Source organism: Heterocephalus glaber, unplaced genomic scaffold, assembly GCF_053883595.1.
Source record: "Heterocephalus glaber isolate CG9 unplaced genomic scaffold, H.glaber_assembly_v1.0 deba00000331, whole genome shotgun sequence".
NCBI lineage: Eukaryota > Metazoa > Chordata > Mammalia > Rodentia > Bathyergidae > Heterocephalus > Heterocephalus glaber.
In genome coordinates, this window is record NW_028258142.1 from 45533518 (window position 1) to 45556393 (window position 22876).

The following is a 22876-nucleotide window of genomic DNA, read 5'->3' on the forward strand; positions in this document are numbered from 1 at the left end:
ACTTAACTAAAATTGAAATGAATCAAAGATCTAAATATAAAAATAGAAACACTCTGATATGTTGGAAGACAGAATAGCTAAAACTCTTTGAAGACAGAGGTTTAGGCAAAGACTTTATGAACAAAATCTCGATTGCACAGGAAACAATACAAAGAATCAACAACAGGGATCACATTAAATTAAAAAGTTTCTGTATGGGCCAAGGATGTAGCTCAGTGGCGCTGTGCCTGCCTGGCAAGTGCAAGGTCCTGAGTTCGATCCCCAGTACTAGAAAAAAAAATAAACAAATAAAGAATCAAATCAACCTTGGCAAGAGAGTGACAAAGGTGTATGGTATGATTTGGATAGGTGTCCCCCAAAAGGCCCATGTGCTAAAGGCTTGGTCCCTAGCCCTTAGCACAACTGGGAGGTGGTAGAAACTTTACAAAGTAAGGCCTAACTAGAAAGCTTTTTGGTCATGTGGGAGCATGCCTTTAAAAGGATACTGGGCCCCTGCACCCCTACTCTGCTTTCTTCTCAGGTGCCACTGAGGCAAGCAGCTTCCTCCACCATGCATTCCCATCACAATGTACTACCCTGCACGCCAAAAGCAATAGATGATTCAGTTCAGGTATTTTCTCAGTGGTGGAAAGCTAACACAGTGTTGTTTCCAAGTATTATAGGAGTACAAAAAATTTTATTACATATTTCAGTGAGACTTCATTTATATGACAATGCACACAAGCACCATGTTTTGTGAACTTAATTACCAAAAAAGCTACACATTCACTCTGAAAGCCTGAAAGTAAAACTAACACAAACTACAAGATATACTTTTGAATCTATTGTAGTAAATCATTCAAATTTCTAATTTGTGTTTTTCTCACAGAAGTAGAAGGTATAATAAAGTTACAACTCCCTTTCAGGGGAAAAAAAAATACTAAGCAAAGCAAAAATTATTTCCTCCAAACTATGTTTTTTTAATTTTAATACACAGTCCCCCTGACACACACTAGGAATTGAACCTATGGCCTTCACATTGAGCTCTATCCCCAGTTCTTTTGTATTTTTTATTCTGAGACAGAGTTTCACTAATTCATTAAGTTGCCAGCCTGGGCTTGACCCTGTGATTCTTCTGCCTCAGCTTCCCAGAGTGCTGTGATTACAGGCATGTGCCACCACACCATGCTACAATTATCATATTTATTGTCTTTAGGTACTGTATTTCATCTATTCCACTTTTCCACATTTTAACATCTCTGAAATTGGACTGCGGCTTATGTTATCAAACTGTTTTTGCTTTCACAGTGGCATATAAAATAAGTACTTATTATAAACTATATGAGATATAATGAAATGCAATCTATTATCTGATTTTTTTAAACATCAAAATATGATCTGTTAGGAAATATAATGGTAACACTCTGCTACTTCAGTATCAACCCTTGTTCCAATTTCGTGTTCAATTTATAAAAGTGTAAATGCCTAAAAATAATTCTAAGTTTCTAAAAGCTTGACAGGAATATTTTTTAATCACTGGTATTTTCTTCCCAAACCTGTTCTCTCAAGGTTTCCTAATGTTTGACAGTTGAAATAATTCTACCATGAGAACATGAAATCTGAATCATCAATGACCTAAAAATCAAGTGTAGACTGGGCATGGTGGTACACATCTGTAATCCCAAGCACTCAGGAGGATCTCTGCAAGTTCAAGGCCAACCTGAGATACAAAGTGAGTTCGTGGCTAGCCTGAACTACACAGTGAAACTCTGTTCCAAAAACAAACAAAAAAACACAACCAAGTACAGTGTTAGCATGAAGGACCAATTTCTACATAAAATGGCATCTACAGAAATACCAAATACACAGTATCTAAATCCATATATTGAATGAGCTAATTCTGAAAAGAGAAGCAGTAAAAAAAAAATTTTAAAAAAATCCTCAGGCAATTACCTACACTAACCTTACTATTTGTTTGTTTACTTATTTATTATTCATTTTTATAGTACTGGAAATTGAATCCAGATCCTTCATGTTGAACTATACACCTAGATCTTTAAAAAAAATTTTTCTTTTTAATTTTCAGATGGAGCCTTACCAAGTTGCTGAATTGCCCCAGGCAGGGCTTGAACTTGCAATCTGTTTCAGCCTCCAAGAGTGCCAAGACTATAGGCATGCTTAATCTAACCCCCTAAGCAACATAAAAACTTTACTTAAATCTAGGACACTTTATAATAACATAAAGAAGAGATTTTGGTAAATTTTACCAAATTTGCACTGAGTTGAATGTTCAGAATATCTTTATACAGTACGGAAACAACTACTCTCAAGTCATATCTGCTCCATTTTTTGTTTTTTTGTTTTTGTTTTTCTTTTTTTTGTGCTGGGGATCGAACTCGGGTCCTTGCGCTTGCGAAGCAGGTGGCAGAACCACTGAGTTAAATCCCTGGCCCCATTTTTTGCTTTTTGGGTTTTCAGGTAACATGGAAATTGAAGTCCTGGAGGCTCTACTAGAGATAGTTAGAGGATAGAACATATATGCCAATTTCACTACCTGCCATCAACCGTCCCACCCCCATCTCCCAACCACTCCAGCAAAAGATGTGCCACTTCAGAGGCACCACAGCAATTTGTCATCAGTGGAACCTGAACAAGAAATGGCAGGGTTCTGACTGAACTTGGGAGCACTCAACCACCACTGCACTGAAACTTCACATTAGGGGAGATTTTTCAAACTGTTCTTATTAACATCAACCAATCCTTTTCCACAACTTACTTCTCCTTCTTTCCCTTCAACTTTGTAAGACTACAGAAACATAGTCTTAAACTAGCCACTTCAACGCTCCATCAAAAACACTGCCTCTCAAGATCACCTTCCCTTAGCTACTTACTCACCTTCTGGCTCATGGCCCTTCCCTCTTACCTCTCACTTTCCCACAGATGACTTCCTTCTCAATGGGTCCCACCAGACACCACACACTCTCACGTCATTACAAAAGCCTCTTCATATTTTCCCATCTCCAGATTTAACTCAAATCCAGCTCTCCTCCAAAGTCCACTAACCTTACAAAATTTTCTCGAAGAACTATTCATTCACCTTTTCTCCAGAGGCAATGATGCTATCTCATAGCTCCACACTGTTATTTTCAAACTATTTTCCCTTTACTTTGTACTTTTGTGCTTTGTACAAAACGTACTCCTTTTCTTTGAAGATTATGACTAGTGGTTTTCAAAACTGTATTAACCTTAAGGTCCTCTTCAAGAATTTGTTTCTTACGGTTTTGATACCATGCTGTCTCATGTGCTGAGAATTTGCTCTTTCAAGTACTCCCTTTTTTCCTTTGTATTTTAAAACTTCTCCTATACACACATACACAGAAAGGCAACTTTGGCTCCATTCCTCTTTTTTTTTTCTTCACTTTTGTATTATCGCCTCTTCATGCTAAAGGTTCCTCAAAATAAGTTACAAACGTGTACTACTTTGCTGATACATCAAATCCTGTGGTCTCCACACTCACACTCACTCTTGTGACACTTGCCAGGGTCACTAGAAACCCCATTACCAAATCTGTCAGAAATATTTCATCTTTGTTTTAGGTAAAATCTGCACAAATGTCACTCTGGGCTTCTCTAACCCAAAATCTTGTCAAAACTGCTCCTTTTCTAAGAACCCCATCTCTTATTAACCAGAAAGATCTGAGGATCACCTTAAACCAGTGGTGGCAAACTTATGGCACACATGCCACTGAGGGCTGTTTATACCACGGATATCTCTAAAAGGTTCTCCATCACTGCAAAACCTTTTTCTCATTTTATTCCCAAATATTCAGTGGCTCCCCAAATGACATAAATTGCATTATTATAATGTCATTTTGCTGTAAGCCCTATGTACTTTCCCAAACTTTCACTGGTACCTTGGTTCAACTAGCTTCTGCTATCTGTCTCATTTTCCTACAGTTCAACAGCCACATGACTACCAACGTGTTCTGAAAATCCAGATCTGATTAGATGACTTAACTCCCATTTAAAATCCTTCAATGGGATGCCAGTGGCAAGAGGATTAAGTGCAAAATCCTCAGCATGCCGTAAGCATTCTGTGGCATTCAAGTTGTGGCCTCTGCCACCTCAAAAGCTTCATCTCATGCTCGAATCCACCGACTCTTCCTCGCTTAGCTTGCACAGGCTTCTTTCTTTAGCTTAACAGATCTTCATCTCCTTCACCAAATTTGATAAACGCTGGCTCTCCTGGATATTTTACTGAAGCATATTCTGCCACTGCACCTCCTTAGACACCTCAAGGCATTCCTTCCTTTATGCTCTTATGTACATCTCTAGTGTGATATTTATTATATTGACATTTTATAATTATTCTTTCTCATTAGACTGAGTTTCTTTAAGGGAAGATCTTGAGAACTCTGTCTGATTCAACTGTGTATCAGTAACACTGAATACACTGCCTAGCACACATCAGAGTTTTAAAAACCCTCAGCAAGTAAATCTTCACATGCTATAGATCTTATTCTTTCTCCTTTCTAAGGCTTTGTATTTAAGATATAGCACCATAAATTCCCACTATAATGACAATAAATTAGGTAACAAGAAGGAAAAAAAGACCTGAGTTTATTCCTGGAGAATGGCAATACCTGTCCTTTGATTTAAAGGTAGACAAAAGGTATAGCTTTAACAACAGTCAAGGGTGCAGAGTTTTGTCATCTAATAAAGTTACTAAACAGCAGAGCCATAAAGTAAATATGATGCAAATTAATAACCTTTGAATAAAAATGTTTTATTAAAACTTACAGAGGAACCCAAAGTAAGTTAGGGGTTAGCCTAGGTATTACTAGCATCCAGTGCTAGCAACTGAACATAAAAAGTGAATTTAGCTATTCAACAATACTTTAATATTTTTAATGGTTAGAACAACCCACTATAGAACTGTTGGAAAAACGATTATATATAATACATACATATACACACAGTGCAGCCACTACACACACAGTCTATATTTAGATTATAATTAATCAAAAAAGGCAAAAATTTTATATTATTCAAATTAGTAAAATTAGTGATATATTTATCAAAACAATTGTATTATGTTACTCACCATCCCCAGCAGGAAGTCCTCTCTCCTTTCTCTCATCACATTTGTTGCATTCACTGAAGTAAAGCAGCAGGAACATATCCAAGAGTACCCAAATCAAGGAGGTGGCTAGGACCACCTTGCAATATGCAAATTTTCTCATGGCACTTTAAGTCAAATGCAAAATTTTGAAATACATATATATATAAATATACAAAGATCATGAAAATTATCCCAATCCAGTTTCATCAGAAATCACGTTCATACCCTATAAAGAGAAAGAGAAAAATGAATGACTTAAAAATTCAGAACCTAGAAAATTAATTACATGATTGATTTAATATTATAAACATTAAGAAATATGACTTAATTTCATTAATACAAAATTTCATAATTATACTTATAACTCTTATAAAGCAATATATAAAGGGAAAATGGGCAAAGAATTTAAATGGGCACTTTGTAAAAAGGATATGTAAATAGCCAATAAATGTGTAGAAATGTGTTCAATTCCCTATAATTAGACATATAAATTACCAGTGGGGAAAAAAAATAAAAATAAAAAAAAAAATTACCAGTGAATGCTACTTTGCACCCATCGACACAGTAGTCTTAACTTTCTATTCAAATGTTATATTAAATTTTAAGGCAAAACCAAACTACTAATTGCCATAGGAGTTTAAACAACCAGTGAACCCAACTTAGTTCAACCTCCAGAGTTCCCAGACCCAAAGAGCTGTCCCTGCAGCCTGTACTGCAGCAGTTGATTTTATCAAGCTAATCCTTGTCTCTCTTTGTCACTGAAACCCATCCTAAAAACTCCACAGTGACTATCACCCAGGAAACATGGAAGACAAAAATTTATCATAAGATCTAAGCCCTAATCTTGTTTTGGACATTGTTGATTTTTAGTTTCTATTTTCCACTCTCTCATCACCTATTATTTTGTTAGATCATAAAAAAATGACTGGAGAGACATCACCAAATCTGGAAAAGTCATTTGGGATACTTTGACTAGACATGTTTCTAAAAGGCACACAAGTTCATCTTGTGGGTTTCTGGAGAAGTCAGAGAGACTTAAGAGAGGAAGAGAATTATGCCCCTGAGTAGTTGACGCTAAGAATCAAAGGCCTTTGTCATTGCTGATCAGGAGAAAGACAAAATATGTGCATTCCAAGGAAGTAGTAAACAGGAAACACACTTTGTATATGTATCCCATGCTGAAAGCCATGTAAGCATATGCTTAGAAGGACTAGGATGACAAACAATGTAGCAGCTTCTTCTAGGGGCAACTTTATGTAACATGTTCCATTGTGGCTGGAGAGGAGTATTTACCTAAACAATTCAGAACAGGCAAGTGGGTCTATCCATGTAAGAGATAATGGTAGCGGCCGGGGATTTAGCTCAGTGGTTCTGACACCGGCCTCGAAAGCACAAGGTCCCAAATTCGATCCCCCGTACCAAAAAAAAAAAAAGAGAGAGAGAGATAATGATAGTTCTCCACATGGTTGCTGGGTGGCAACCTGAATATCACCTGAAACAAATACTAAGTAATACCTATAAAGTCCATCAACAGATGAATGGATAAAGAAAATCCAGTATTTATATATAATGGAGATTTACTCTGCCACAGAAACAAATATACATTAGTCATCTATAGGAAAATGAATGTACCTAGAGACCATAATGTTAAGTGAAATAAATCAGACACACAAGCTTAAATATCACGTTTTCTCTATAAATAAAGAGCATTCTGCACAGCAAGAAAAACCACCAGCAGTGTGAAGAGACAACCCACAATGTGGGAAAAAATTTTCACCAGCGATCCCTCAGACAAAGGTCTACTATCTCGAATCTATAAAGAACTTAAAAGAAAAATCAGACCTCCCAAATTTAAAGACGCAATCCAAAAATGGGCATCTGAAATGAACAGACATTTCTCAGACAAGGAAGTAGAAATGGCAAATAAACATACGAAAAAATGTTCAACATCACTGGTCATTTGAGAGATGCAAATGAAAACAACACTGAGATTCCACCTCACTCCAGAAAGAATGGCTGCTATCATGAAATCAACCAATAACAAATGCTAGCGGGGCTGTGGGGAAAGAGGAACACTGCTTCACTGCTGGTGGGAGTGCAGACTGGTGCAACCACTGTGGAAATCAGTATGGAGATACCTCAAAGAATTAGGACTGGAAGTCCCATATGACCCAGCTATTCCCCTGCTGGGTATCTTCCTCAAAGAATTAAAAGAATCATACCACAGTGATATATGCGCGCCCATGTTCACAGCAGCACAGTTCATAGTATCTAAAACTTGGAAATAGCCCAAATGCCCATCAACTGGAGACTGGATCAAGAAAATGTGGGGTTTTTAATAAAATGGAATACTACTCAGCCATCAAAAACGAGAAATTAGACATTTATTGCTAAATGGATGCACACTGAGGCAATACTCTTAAGTGAAATAAATAGGACACACGTGTAAATACCGAATAGTTTCTCTAGTGTGAGAAACTGAAAGTGTAAATAAGGACTAAAAGGTATAATAGATAATGTGAAATAGGAAGAAAAGGGGCAAAGGGGAAGGAAGTGGGAGGAATAGGGGAAAGGAAAGAAGGCAATGGAATTAATACGAGAAAATGAAAAAATGGAAATAAAGACTTTGCAAATAGGGAGGGATGGAGGGGTTGAAGGGGGGGTAGGGGAAGGGGAAAAAAAATAAGAACCAAGAGGGTATGTAAAGGTGCATATCTCCAATGATGAATGTCATTATATTGTACACCTAAAATGTGCCAATAAAAGGATATACAAAAAAAAAAATCCCCAGCCCTACAGGTGGGATTTTTTAAAAAGTATATGTAAGTAAGCAAAAACTCAAATTTTAAAGTTGTCTGTAGGAATAAAGTTGTCTCTAAAAACAACAAAAAAAAAACAATACAGAGGTAGACAATGACAAAAAAAAAAAAAAAGACCAAAGTATAAGACATAATAGGACGTAGGGAGACAGATCTTTTTACAGGAGAAGGGGATCAACAGATGGAGGAGGGAAGGAGTGAGGGAAAGGAGATGAAAGAAAATTGAGATGTGTCATGTACATGTACCAATTCCCCCAAGGAAGGTAATCATTATGTAATACAAATAAAAATAAAAAATTAAAACTTGGGCCGGGGATTTTAGCTTAGTGGCACTGCGCCTGCCTTGAAAGTGCAAGGTCCTGAGTTCGACCCCCGATACCAAAAAAAAAAAAATTAAAACTGAAAAAAAATATTATTACTTCTTATTGTCTCTCTGGGGACTTTGATCTTCCATCAGACCAACATTCTCTGACTGCAAGGTGAGAACAAGGATGCTACTGTCATATTCCTGCCTCAAAATCATGCTTCTGCAATGTGACAACTGATACTGTGTCACATGCACTGTGTAGCTACTGATAGCTATGGTAACAGTGAGAGAATTATTGGGTAGAACATCACGAAACAATAGTTTTCATCAGAGAAATTAGATAACAAATTTATATGTTAAGCTATTTCACATGGAAAGGCTACCTCTTCTGGACATTGCCAAAGCATCTGAGTACTGATGCAATGGTTTTCAAGTGTGGCTTTATTGTCTTCTAAAATCTAATTTTTTATTAATATATAATAGGCCCAGATATGCCTGACAAATCTGCCTTTTCCTCTCCCTCAGGAGAAAGGAAACCACATGTGAATACAAAGACCCATATACAAATCTTTAATGCAATTTAATCATAATCATCAAAATCTGGAAACAATTCCGATATCCATCATTGGTAAATGGATAAGCAAATTATAGTATAGGTTCAGCAACTCTTATCCAAGATGCTTGGGATCAGAACTGTTTAACCTATGGATTTTTCAAATTCTACAATAATTTGCACAGATTTTACAGGTGTAGTACCCCGTACTTGAAGTCAGAAATGCTCCAAGATCTGAAACTTTTTGAGTGCCACACTAGCACTCAAGTTTCAGATCTTGGAGCATTTTGGATTCATATTAGAGTGTCCAACTTATACATCTATACAGTAAGACACTACTCAGCAACCCATCAATGAATTATTTATTATTAGTATTTCCTCAGGTATTACCCCAAGTTTAGAGGTCAGGGGAACAAACTTAATAGTTGGGGTACTAAGGGTACAGACTGCTAAAGGTGCAAATATTCCCACTCATGACAAATAATGTCTGATACCTTAATTAGCATACCAATTCCTGAGGTAATAAACCAAACTTCTTGAGTATCTTGTAAGTTTATGATTTTTCCTATTTATAAAGTAATATATGTGCAATACAATGAACCTGGCAATACAGAAAAGGATAAACTCACATCCCAGTTAAACTCTATTATTCCTTTCAGTCATTGAGAATAGATTTATCATGTTTTAAAGTAAGTTTGTATTATCTATTTTGATGTAAATGTTATAATGTCTTAAATGACCTTATTATGGGATCAGGTGGATATGACTATAAAGTGGTAGCGTGCAAGACCTCCATGGTCATGCTATATTTTTATTTTTTAACAAATAATATGCTCCACAGACATTTTTAACCTGTTTCCACAATAATCACTGAGTAAGTAGTATGTCTTGGGCAACATAACATTTTACTGCTCACTTTGCTCACTTCAAAATAGGCCTAATATCCACAAAGATATTTTTAGAAGGCCAATATACTGTTTTGCACTTAAGAATAAACACAGAACAGACAGGAACTGAGGAGGTTTCTTGGCTCATGACTGGGCCTTGTTCCCCTCCTTTCCCCTCCTTCCAGGGTTTCTTCTAGTAACAAATCCAGTTCTGTGGTGACAGGTTAGTCAAATGACCTACCCAGGCCAACCACAGAACCTGACTCCTTGGCCTCTTGAGTTACAGACCTGGGAGACCATCAGTCACACAGCCCACTATGTGGAAAAGGTCCACCTTTTGTCAAATTTGGAACTAAGCAGAACCACACAAAGAGAGGCAGAGAGTTGTAATGATAACCAAGTCCTTGATTCTTCCTCTGCTTTTGTAACCACCTGAGAATCCTATCAGTCCTCTTCTTCTGCTTAAAAGAGTCTGAACTGGGCTCCTGATACAACCAAAATGCCTAAGAGGTGAAGGGGAAGCATGGAGGTTGGGATTCTATAGGCAAAATCAAGAAGGTTCTGGTGCACTGATGAATTTCTGCTCACCTCTACTGATCATAAAAATCTAGAGTATGTATAAAACTTGTCATAGAAATAAATGATCACAACACACAGGTAGAAACATAATCTTTGACATTCTCAATCTCATCTCTTTCCCAGCTCCTCAAAGGTAACCCCTATTTTGAAATTACTACCCTTCTTTGTCCTGAGTTTAACCCCACTTTTATCATTAACAATGTTTTAGTAACATTTGTTTCTAAACTGTATACATGGGAAATTCTGAGACTTGCTTTTCTCCCCCCTAACACTGTGTTCCTGAAATTTACCCATATGTTTCATGTAGCTATAGTCAATTAATTTTCACTACTTAATAATATTCTATCGGGCTGGGGATTTAGCTCAGTGGTTCTGCCGCCTGCCTCACAAGCACAAGGTCCCAAGTTTGATCCCTGGTACCAAAAAAAAAAATTCTATCAACTTAACATACCATGGTTTCTCTACTTTTAATAGACATTTGGTTCTCTCTAGGTTTCTGCTATTACAAGCGGTATGCTATAACCAGACCTGAACATATTACCTAGTACACATGTGTAAGAATATTTAGGGTGCAGAGACTGGCAAATTCTTTTGGCAAAGGGCTAAATGGTTAAAGATTTTTGGTTTTGTGGGCCATACAATCCCTTGCAACCACCTGAGTCTTATGTGGTACTCTAAAAACAGCTATAAATGACTGTGACAATATCTAAGAATTTATGGCCACTAAAATTTGAATTTCATATAATTTTCACATTACAAACTATAAGATATTCTTTTTTTCAACCATTTAAAAATGAATTTTAAAAAACCTATTCTTAACTCATGAATCATCACACCATTTTCTGATCTAAAATACATACTTGGGGTGTTAGTTCAAAGGATACACATATTTTCAATATGATCCAATAGCACCAATTTGTTTTCCCAGGTGGGTGAAGCAAACTCCCCTCCTCCAAGAGCTCTGATGGATGTGTTTTATCCTTAGCAACTTACTGCAATCAGACCTTTTTATTTTTGACAATCCTAGTGAGTATGCAGTTGGTATTCTAATGTAGTTTTAATTTACACTTCCTCATCATCCCTAACATTACTGGTCATTCCATTTCCTCTTCTCTAATGTGCCAGTTTTAGTCTGGTTACTATTCTATTAGATGGGGTTGTCTTTTTCCTATTAGTCTGTAAAAATTTTTACACAATGTTGTGTCATTATGTCTTGCAACTATTTTTTCTCAGTTTATAGCTTATCTTCTTAACAAAGCAAACTTTTAGGGTTCAGGTTATCTGTTTTAAATTTCTCTTTGCCTAGAACTCATTAAAAATGTTTTATTTAAAAAGTTTCTAAAGTTTTCCCTTTCCTGTTTCAGCAGAAAGTCAATGTCACTGTTTCCACGTGGATAACCAATGTCTTAGAACTACTTAAAAGAGAATTCATCCTCTCACTAAAGGTGTTCAAAGCTAACTTTGTCATAAACCAAGTTTCTAGGTTTCTGTGTTCTATGCCCTTGATCTGCCTGTCTCTCCTTAATACTGCTATCATCCTCATTATTAGAATTTTATACTAATTCCTTTTTTTCATTCATTAATTTTGTAGGTACATTTTAGGTATACAATATGCTGACATTCATTATTGGGAATTTGTACCTTTACATAGTATATCTTGGTTCTTATTTTTTCCCCCATTCCCCTGTTCTCCCTTGAACCCATCCACCCCTCCCTATTTACAAAGACTTTGTTTCCATTCTTTTTCTCATATTTATTCCTTTCCCCAACCCCTCCGAATTGCCCTTCCCCTTTAGACCTTTTCTTCCTATTTCACATTATCTATTATACATTTTGATCCTCATTTACACTTTCAGTTTCTCACACCAGAGAAACTATTCTGTATTTACACATGTGTGTCCTATTTATTTCACTTAAGAGTATCACCTCAGAAAAAAAAAAAAAAGAGTATCGCCTCAATGTGCATCCATTTAACTATAAATGTCTCTAGTTACTAATTTTTTTTTTTTTTTTGGTACCAGGGATCAAACTCAGGACCTTGCACTTTCGAGGCAGGAGGCAGAACCACTGAGCTAAATCCCCTGCCCTAGTTACTAATTCTTGAAATATGGTAAAGCAAGTCTTCTCTTCTTTCACTGTCTTCAGGAGTGCCTTGACTACTCTTACTTCATTAATCTTTTTTAAAAATATTAGAATCAACTTTTCAAGCTCTACTCAAAAAGAAAAGCTGGTGTGATTTTAAATAGATTGAAATAAACCTATAAATAATTGGAGAAAATTGCTATCTTTACAATATTAAGTCTTTAAATTCACACGTTCTATTTCTCCATTAATTTAGACCTGTTAATATTTCAATTAATCATATTCTCTTTTAAAGGTTTGATACAAATACTTGTCACAAAATGTTTTATATTTTAATATCTTTTCTCTACCTGAAATGATACTATTTTGTTGCTACTTTACAGAAATGCACTTGATTATTTATTTATTTATTTATTTATTCAGGTACCAGGAATCAAACTCAGGGCCTCTCACTTGCCAGGCAGGCATTTGTGCCGCTGAGCTACATTCCCAGCCCACTTACAGATTTTAAATTCAGCCACCTTGCTAGATTCTCTAGTACACTACCAAACAAGGAGATAACAAGAATCCTTGTTTTAATCTTGATTTTAAAGGTTACATTTTGTTTTCATAAGGCGAAGAATGGATGCAGCCACTATGACCATTTTATTATTTAAAATCATATTCCATCTACCACAAAAGAAATCTAGTAGTTAAAAAGTGTTTAAATGGTGTCTTAGTTACTTTCTCTGGTTGCTGAGACAAAATATCCAACATCCAAAGTCAAAGGAGGAAACGTTTATTTTCGCTCACTGTTTGTAGAGGTTTTGGTCCACAGCTGGCTCCAAGGCAGGGTAGCATGGCAGAGGGACATCATAGGGGACAAACAGTCCATGGCAAAGCAGGACAGGGAGAAGACAGCAAAGTAGCAAGTGACAGCAGCAGCCCTCTTTTGGTCCCTTATATTCCATCCAGGCTGCCCACCCTTTGTGAGTGGGTAGCACTCAAACCCTAGGTGGGGCACCTTTAATCTCAGCACACACACCCTCAATCCAGCCACCTCCAAAAAACCCCACCTGTGATCACATGAGGCTATGGGGGACATCTAGATACAAGACATAAAAATGATTATGATGACACAACTCGAGGAAAATAAAAAGTCATAAAGATCATAAAAAAGAATTTGATGCTGGGAAAAGGAATAAAACTTTAGAGAAGTTTTAAAAATTTCAGAAATGTTTTTCAAAATGAGATTATTAAAATAAAGACATAGTGCCTAATTTTTGTCTATTATATTGTTCCTTTAAAAAAAGATACAGCATTTTTGAGTCACAACTCATTTAAAATTCTCTACATATACTGAATATTTGCTAAAGATTTTTTGATACTTTGTTACTGTAGATGGCCACAAGCATGAAGGCAATGACCCACACCTCATCACCTAATCACACTGTTCTAAAAGATATGCGGGAAAAGGGATATCCAGATAGGGAAGTCCCAAAAAAGTTTTATCAGGAAGGCAGCATAACATACAAGATTTTGCTTTTTTCGCAAAGACCCGGGTTCAATCCCCGGTACCGAGAAAAAAAAAAAAGATTTTGCTCTTTTTCTAAAGTTGTTTTGCCTCTATCTCTCCTTTGCCTAAAATCTTTTAATGGCTTCCCACTATTATTTAGTCACTGACCAGTTTTGTTTGAAAGAATGTTATATCAGGACCCATATTTGGAGTCTTCACCAAAGAAATTCTATGATCCAATAAGTTAGGGAAATGTTACACATATGCTCTATTGATTGTAGGGGACTCACATTGCATATTATTGTGCTAAGGAGTCTGTCAAGTTCTACAATAGGTAATCCTATTTAACCACTTACTAGTCCAATTATGTAAATATGGGATGACAAAAAATTGCGTATCTTTTCATTAATTTTTATAAGTTAACAGGAAATATGAAATGACAATTTAATCAAATTTATTCGATACAAGAATCATCTACTTGAAATGACACCTGCAGGAGCAACATCTGGGATAGTCAGTACATAAACAAATGCACTGCCCCAGTAATGCTTGGAGTTAACTGTTAAGTGGTTAACTTTTTAAACTTAGAACTCCTCACTTTCAAGTACGGAACTTTCCCTATCTACTTTGTCTTGTTTGCGTAACATAAAGCAGATTTCAAATAGCAGTAAAGAGCCAGGCATGGTGGTACAGTCTGTAATACCAGCACTCTGTGAGGTTAAGGCATGACAACTGAAAGTTCAAACCCTACCTGAGTAACTTGGTAACTTAGAGAGTTCCTGTCTCATAATAATAAGATCCCATGTGTTTAAAAGCCACTCACAAGTCAGGCCTTCATGAAGTAAACATTAATTTTGTAACATCCTCACTTAAGTGGTTTAAATTTCTATTTCCCTATATTGTTCTTCAACATAATATACATGTGTATATAATACAAATAGTTGTGGACAAAAAGACAAAAAATGTACAAACTCTCTCTCAGAGAAATAAAATCTGTCAATTACTTGTAAGTATGGCTCACTATGCCTAAACTGCATAAACAATATGGGTTCATGCTAACATCTGCTTTCCATCTGGGAACCTGAAATTTTGGTATATACTAGACAGAGGTGACTATATGACCAGTCCCAATAAAAATCTTGGGCATTAAGCCTCTAATGAGTTTCTTTGGTAGAAAACATTTTATACGTGTTGCCACAATTCACTGCTGGAGAAATTAAGTACATCCTGTGTTTCTCCACAGGGAGAGGACCCAGAAGCTTGTACCTGGTTTTCTTCAGATTTCATTCCGTGCATTTTGCCCTCTGCTAATACTTCTTTGTATTCTTTTGCTGAAATAAATCTTAGCTGTTAGTACCATGTGCTGAAGCCTATGGGTTAATTAATGAACCTGGGAATAGCCTTAGGAACTCCAACACAATCAACATATTCATACTTCAGTGTTTATTAGGCCAAATGTTGAAATTCAAATTTTATTTTATTTTTGGTACCAGCGATTGAACTTAGGACCTTGCTCTTGTGAGGCAGGCGCAGTGCCACTGAACTAAATCCCCAGCCCTGAAATTCAAATTTGAGTTTCAAAAATTGTTATGTGGCCCTAGAAAAACTACTTTATTAACAAAAATCTGAGCTTCCTTATTCCTTTTAAATGAGAAAAACATACCGATATTACAGTGCAACTGCAAGAAATTAAATGAGGGAATGTACAACACTCATACTATAGTATACACTCAGTAAATACTAAACGGTATTTCTACAGGTACTTTCTTAGATGAAACAATCAGGAATGTTTTGTATACAGTCTAACACAATAAAAATTCAAATAGTCATTTGAAGTACTGCAAAAGTGGCTCAGAGATAAACTTTCACCACTGGTTCTGTGAATGATTTCCAGAACACATGACGGCATCAATGATAAGCTCTCCCAAGTTAAACTACGTAAGAAGTATCTTTGTATTTCTGAACCCAGTCTTCATTTAGTCTTCAAACTGACCTCCTTCATGAGAAATTAAGGTACTAATTCATTAGTAATGGGACTATATAGTTATGCTTCTCTAATTATTAAAGATTTTAATTTTAGTACAAGGCCTCTTCTTACATTTATATGAGGCATGAAGTCCAACCAACGTAAGTTTTGAAAAGAGAAATACAACTCTGACATCATTTATTCCCAACTATCAACTTACCCCAAACTGGTTTTTCAAATGAATACATATTCGCAATCCACATGTCCCACATCTCCTGTTGAAAAATAAATTTACTAAAATCAGTATATTGCAAACTAACTCTATTTTATCCTCTTAACTGAGCCACTCTGTTCCACTGTAGGTTGCTGCCACATGAATGCAAGGACCACATCTTATTCAGCTACTATCCCCATGCTGAGGACAGTAGCTGGCACATAATGTGTTTAATGTCTAGTACATAAATGAGTAGCTCAATTAATAAAATACTACTAGGAACCAACACCAAACTCAGTAGATATGCTATAAAATTATCTTTACTCCTCTTATAAAACTACCAGGATATTAACTTTCCAGGTGGGAAAACCAAAAACAGCACTTGTGGCAGATACTTTTGTCGCACCCCTACCCCCATTTTTCACTGTGTTAAACCCTCAACCTATTTCCAGTGATAATTCTCCACTAGACCACCCATTCTTGACTGGTCCACACCAACCATAGCCATTCCATTCCTCTTGCCACTGCAAATGACCAAATCCTAATCAATGAGACTTGAGGGGAGCTCTACTGGGAAACATTTGGGGCAAGTTATGTTCCCTCATAAAGATTTCAACAGAGAACTACACTTTTTCACCTATACAAAGTGTTTCTACAGCATACTTAGAAGTACAGTAGTCATCTTCAGGACATAAGGGAAGCCATCATCAACATGCTGAGGATGACAAAATTGAAAACATGGAAAGCACATGAGGCCCTGATTATATCACAGAGTCACACCAACCCTAAAAACTATGTGTGAATTTGTTATGTGAGACAATAAAGCCCCTAGTGATCCACTGGGTATTTTGCTTCTATGTTTAATCAAAAACTTCCTAATACACCACTCTACAACTGCAATTACTGATTTAGATAAGTATGTACCCTGTGAAGAAAAACAAGAAGATGTAAACCGCAGAGGATCTAAATTAAGGAATCTACTTCTATAGGACATTGCACAGAAGTAAAATTTCACTATAAATTTAATAGCTACAAACTAAAACATGATGCATGACATGTCCATCGTAGACATAGCATTACAGTCATGTACCACCACTTAATGAGAGGGATATGTTCTGAGAAATGTATCATTAGGTGATTTCACTGTTGTGTGAACCTCACAGGCTATACTTCACACAAACCTAGTAGCACAGCCTACCTCATACCTAGGTTATGGTATATACCAGGGGTGGTGAACCTATGGCATACATGCTACAGCAGGCTGTTTACATTACTGAAAGCTCTAAAAGGTTTGTCATCACTGGGATAGACCTATTTGATGAATGTTAAACTTTTCATTCAAATATCTCACCAAAAATTAAAAGGTAACATCAACTAAGCAAAAACAATATAAACCAGGTATGGTACTACATGCCTGTAATCTCAGCACTCTGGGAGGATAAAGCAGGAAGATCAGACAATTAAGACCATTCTGAGCAATCTGACAAGACTTTAACTAAAAATAAAAAATAAAAAAGGCTAGGGATGTGGTTCAATGTGAAGGCCCTGGGTTCAATCTTACTATATTGCAACAACAACAACAACACACACACAAAGATATAAAACTTAAAAATCAAAGTTGAAAAAAGAATAATAAAACCAATCCAAAAGAAAATTAGAAATTTAAAATCACAGAACTACAAATATAGAAAACATAAAATGTTAGAAATAAATTCAAGTATACCAGTTATTAAAATTAAGCAAGACCCTCAGTTCAACACCTAGCACAAAATAAACTGTACTCTATAGAGAAATAAATGATAAATTGTGCTATTTATGAGACATACACCAAAAAATAAGGATTCCAAAAAGATAAAAGTAAAAACATTGGAGACTTACATACAGAAAAGTAGAACAGCTTCTACTGGACAAACAACTAAAAGTGAAAATTATGATCTCTGGCCAAAATATAAAACAGTGATTTTGACTGGGATATCACTGAGTTATGGAGTGGTTGCCTGGTATGCACAAGGCCCTGGGCTCAATACTACAAAATAAAGTGAAATAATAAATAAAACAACTATTTGCAGGCCCTGGGGAACAAATATACATAGAAACTAGAGAGCAAAGAAAAGGCAGAAACTGAGGCAAAGTCAATCCTTGAAAGAGGGGAGCTACACAGGTGAGATGATCCTTTATATAGGTGCTTGCCTGAAGGCAGATAACCAACCTACACTCAAAGTAGTGGAAACTCAAGAATTTATAATCATATTTGCTAAAGGGATCAAAGGAAGTTTCCAGCTAGCAGAGCAACCAGAAAACAAGAAGAAAAATCCTAGAAAAGTAGGAACTCCAAAATACGTATACCCTCCCTCAGACTTTAGGTGGGCCCTGAATCATATAACACAGGACAGACTCAAAGAAAAGCAGCAATTAGATGGCTGAAATAACTGAGAAGAGATATCAGGGCAAACAGTTTATAGAGTTTAAGTCTAGGCAGTTAACTGTCTGCTAAAACAACAAAGAATTAATACTCTCTTGGAGAAAATAGTTTGGTCACAAACACATATATCCACAATATCCATTAAACAATAAAAGATTACACGACAGGAAAATGTGACCAATATTTTTTTAAAACTATTCAACAGGTATTGAACACAGATGACCCAGATGTTGGAATCAGTTGACAAGGACTATAAAGCAGCTATAATAAATATGTTCAAGAAGTTAATAATATATGAAGAGTACTCTCATCAGATAAGTTAAAACTATAAAAAAGGACTATGTAGATCAAAAAAGCAAAATCTAAAATGGAAAATTCATTTGACTGGTTTAACAATGATTAGAGACAACGAACTATAAATTTAATCAACTTAAAGACAGAAAAAAACTATCCAATCTGAAGAAAAAACTTTAATGAAACAAGACTTCATTGGTAAGTTAAGATACATCATAAAATTTTAAATTGGAGTCCCAAAAGGAGAGCACAAAGAAAATTAAACATAAAAGCATATATAGAAATTTTTTTAAAACAGGTAAAAATGGCTACAATGTTTGGGGAAAAATAACACTGTAAATCTAAAGCAAATGATACCTAAGCAAGGTAGTAAATACAATGAAAACTACACTACAGCATCATATTCACACTGCTGAAAATCAAAGATACAGAAAAAAATCTTGAAAGTAGACAGAAGAAAAAAAACATACTATGTACTGAACAACAACAACCAAAAAAATAAACTCTAACTTTTCTACATGGAACAGGTATTTTCAGGTAAAGAAACACCAAAACAACTCTCTCACACAGACTTGCACTATAAAAAATGCTAAAGGTTCAAGTTAAAGAGAAATGATCCCATAGGAAACTCAGGTCTGTAAGAAAGAATGACTACAACTTACCAACCAGTAGTACTGCCCCTGCCAGTTTAGATAACAAGACTAAGATCCCACAGTCTCTTGACACTACGCTACAGATGAGAAAGACCAAAAACAATGTAGAAATCTCTGTTATTATTCTATTTCCCTATTTTTCCTCCTCTATGCATTCCCCAGAGCTCAGTAACATACTTTTCTTCCTCCATAAGAGAATCATTAGGGAGGAGAAAAAAAAAATATCAAAGGACAGTAACACCAGATGAAATCTGGTTGTCTTTTTCAATTACAAACATAGAGGTTCTTTTGAACTTTCCTTAATATACTGCATGATGTTTCTTGGATTAATTTAAAAGTGACCTTTTAAGATCTAAAGTTTTCAATTTTGCTCAAATAACAAAAACAAAAAGTTGGAGTAGTGGTATATTTTAACTTTGACCCAAGATAACAGCCTGAAATATTTAATTACATTGAAAAAAACCAAACTGTTCATTTATTAGTATGTTACAGATAGTATTCTACTCAACAATTCAACTTCCTAGATTTATTACAGATTTATCACATATACTACAAAACACATTATCTTTCATTTTCTTTCCTTAACTAGTCAACAATTTGGTATTTCAATTTTTGTGTTATTGTTCTTTTCCTAATTTGTTTTCTCCAGAATACCATTTAATTTTCTTAGTATATAACCTTAGGGTTGTTTGCATTGTCTCCTGCTGATTTTTCTGTGAATAGCTATTCTTTGCCACATTCTCTCAACTGGGTCTTCCCTGTAGTCTCAGTTACTTCCACACTAATGCTAATTCTGATGCACTCTAGGGGATGACATTTCAAGCACCTTTTCTTGAGCTTTTTTTTTTTTTTTTCAGTTCTTTGGTGGGCAGATTATAGGATGTGCTTCCTCATCAAGGAACCAAAAAAGCAAACAAAATAACCCTGCAATTTAGCTATTTACTTAATCATGTCATAGAAAGTTAAGCAAACAGTTGGAAAAAGTCCAAAAAAAAATCCTTTCATTCACAAGGAAGCAGAACTTTAAAAAAAAAAAAAAAAAGGAAAAACAAGTCTCCCAACCTTAACCAGTTCCCCCTCAGACTTCTTCCCTTCCTATGGGTGTTGTTTCTTTTCCCCACTACGGTGGCTGTTAATTTTATTCATGTAAGTAACATTTTATGACCTCTCACTTACATAAGATCCAGTTTTTTCCACCAAGATATGCTAAGTTGCCAAACTGTCATTACTTGATTAACTGCCTTTGTTCTGCTTCTGGAAACCCACTTGCCCAGCCACCAATTTCGTGGCACTAGGAAGACCGACCCCCTTGACCACATGTGTAAAACTGGAGTCTCTTCTTTGTTCAAAGCTCAGCCTCTAGATATAAATCTGTGCACCGATGCGCACTTAAATAAATCCTATTTCACTCACTGCTCTCTCTGGTCTCTTAAATTCTGCAACAACATCAATAACTCAAAACATTTCTTTTGCATTATTTTTGTAAATGCCATCTAATTCTCAAAATTATATTCTACCAAGCCTCTGAACACTTAGGCTATCACTTCTTTATTAAAAACATTAAACACCTGCATATGTTTGTCTTTATTATGGAAAAATGTTGACCAAAAGATAAATATTTTGCAGATGACAATTCTCTACTTGAGTTTTAGAGAATTTAAGAATTGTTAAATTCAGGCCGAGAATTTAGCTCAGTGGTTCTGGCACCTGCCTCGCAAGCTCAAGATCCCGAGTTCGAGCCCGCACACACACAAAAAAAGATCTACACTGAGAAATGTTACAGGTAAAATGACAAAATTTCTTCTAAAATATCTGTGCATGGGATAGAGGAAGATGAAAGGTGAAACATGCACGGCAAAAATCATGATCTTTGTTGAATCTGGAGGATGGATACAGGTTTAAGGGGATTAATTTTACTATTTCTTCTGGTTTTATATATTTAGATTTTTTTTTAATTCAAAGTTAAAAAAATAACTTTTAAATGTGTCTCAGCTAAAAGCTTAAGATTACCAACGAATTTAACATCCTACATTGACAGGCCAAATATTGCAAACACTGATGTTTTGGGAACAAAATCAGAGCATGTACACATTCTCTCACTTAAACTTATTAAGTAACTATTTGTTATATGTCAAGTGTTTTACCAGCTCATGGGAGAAAAAAGATGAGTTAGACAATGTCACTATCCTTAGGGAGGAGATAGTCAATATCAATTCTTGGTAGTCCAACAGAAAGTCCAACAGAACAACAGTGAGACAAAAGATGGGGAGGAGGAACTGTCTGAATGGTTGCAATGTGCCATATTACTTAGGAAGTTTTGTTTTCACACCAGACATCCCCTCAGCCCAGGATAAATTAATCAGGATATATGGGTATGAGGTTCCTCCATGAATGATTATGCATTACAGAATTTTATCTTAAAAATAACCCTTTCAGGTTGGTTTTATCTGTATTTTCCAGTTGAGCAAGCTGAAAAATCAGAAGTTTTAAAGGTGGGCAGAACATAAACACTGAGAGAACCAGAAGGTATGAAAAGTCTGAGCAAGTTCTGGAGAATGTTGTCTAAAACAAATGAGGGCAGAGTTCTAAGTAGTTAAGGTCAATGGTAAGAATGCAGAAAAAAGTCACATAGCACTGGAGGCTGTTTCTGCCAATTATTAGGCAAGTAACAGTGAGTGGTGATTTAAATGTAACACTGAAAGGTTACAGGAGCTTATAAACTATGGAGATAAAAGAAATTAGACAATATTGTACTCAAAGACTTTAGGGTGAGAATATTTCAAGCTTAGTACTAGCCGCATAGTAGCCATATATGCAACACAAGCTGGATGAAAAGTACATGCAATATATGCAGTTCCCAAAGCAATAAGGCTTTTTATTGACTGACTACAGTCCTGAGGATCAAACCTAGGGCCTTGCTCACACTAGGCAAGTGCTCTACCACTAAGCTACATCCCTAGCCCAAAGCTTGTCTTTTTTAAAATAGGAATTCAAGTCAAAGAAGGAAAAATAAAGCATAATAATAATACCGAGTGCTTATTAACTGCTTATTGGCACTATTTTACACAATCTTCCCCAAAACCAGTGAAGTGGGTCTAGTCTGCTTACCATCTTACCAAAAAGAAAAAATGACTCTGGGACACACACTCCTCATGCCACACCAGCTCTGTTGTATGTGCATGCCTCCCCACACCGAACATGGCCATCACTTAACAGCAGGACAGAAGATGGCACCAGATGGTCAGCTTTCATAAATACATAAAGGAAGCAGGGACTCAGCCTGTAAGAAACAGGTACAATGGCTAAATAAATCAGGAAAAACAAAAAAACAAAACAAAACAAAAAAACCAGTGCTTTGAAAACAACAGTTTTCTTGTAACCTGGGAGAGAAGTTTAAAAAACTTATAGCTGGTAAGGAAAAAATACTGTAACTTTACAGATGGTATATTGGTTCAACATCAGGAGTGGGAGAGCAAGGAAAGCACAATAAGAAAATTGAAAAAT

At 35.9% G+C, this 22876-nt stretch overlaps 1 protein-coding gene across 3 annotated transcripts in view; it reads right to left on the bottom strand.

Moving 5' to 3' along the window:
* The window catches only part of Galnt1 (polypeptide N-acetylgalactosaminyltransferase 1), a 119018-nt gene that overhangs the window by 69347 nt on the left and 26795 nt on the right, over positions 1-22876 (bottom strand). Inside the window, exons 2-3 of one of the 3 annotated variants that reach the window (XM_087193320.1) lie at positions 16010-16064; positions 5084-5327 (exon numbers count right to left, since the gene is read on the bottom strand). In XM_087193320.1, coding sequence (XP_087049446.1) covers positions 5084-5222 — 139 coding nt within the window. In that variant the 5' untranslated portion in view covers positions 5223-5327; positions 16010-16064. Of the gene's footprint in view, positions 1-5083; positions 5328-16009; positions 16065-22876 lie in introns of those variants that run through there. The other 2 variants (XM_087193323.1, XM_004855220.4) reach the window with 2 other exon arrangements.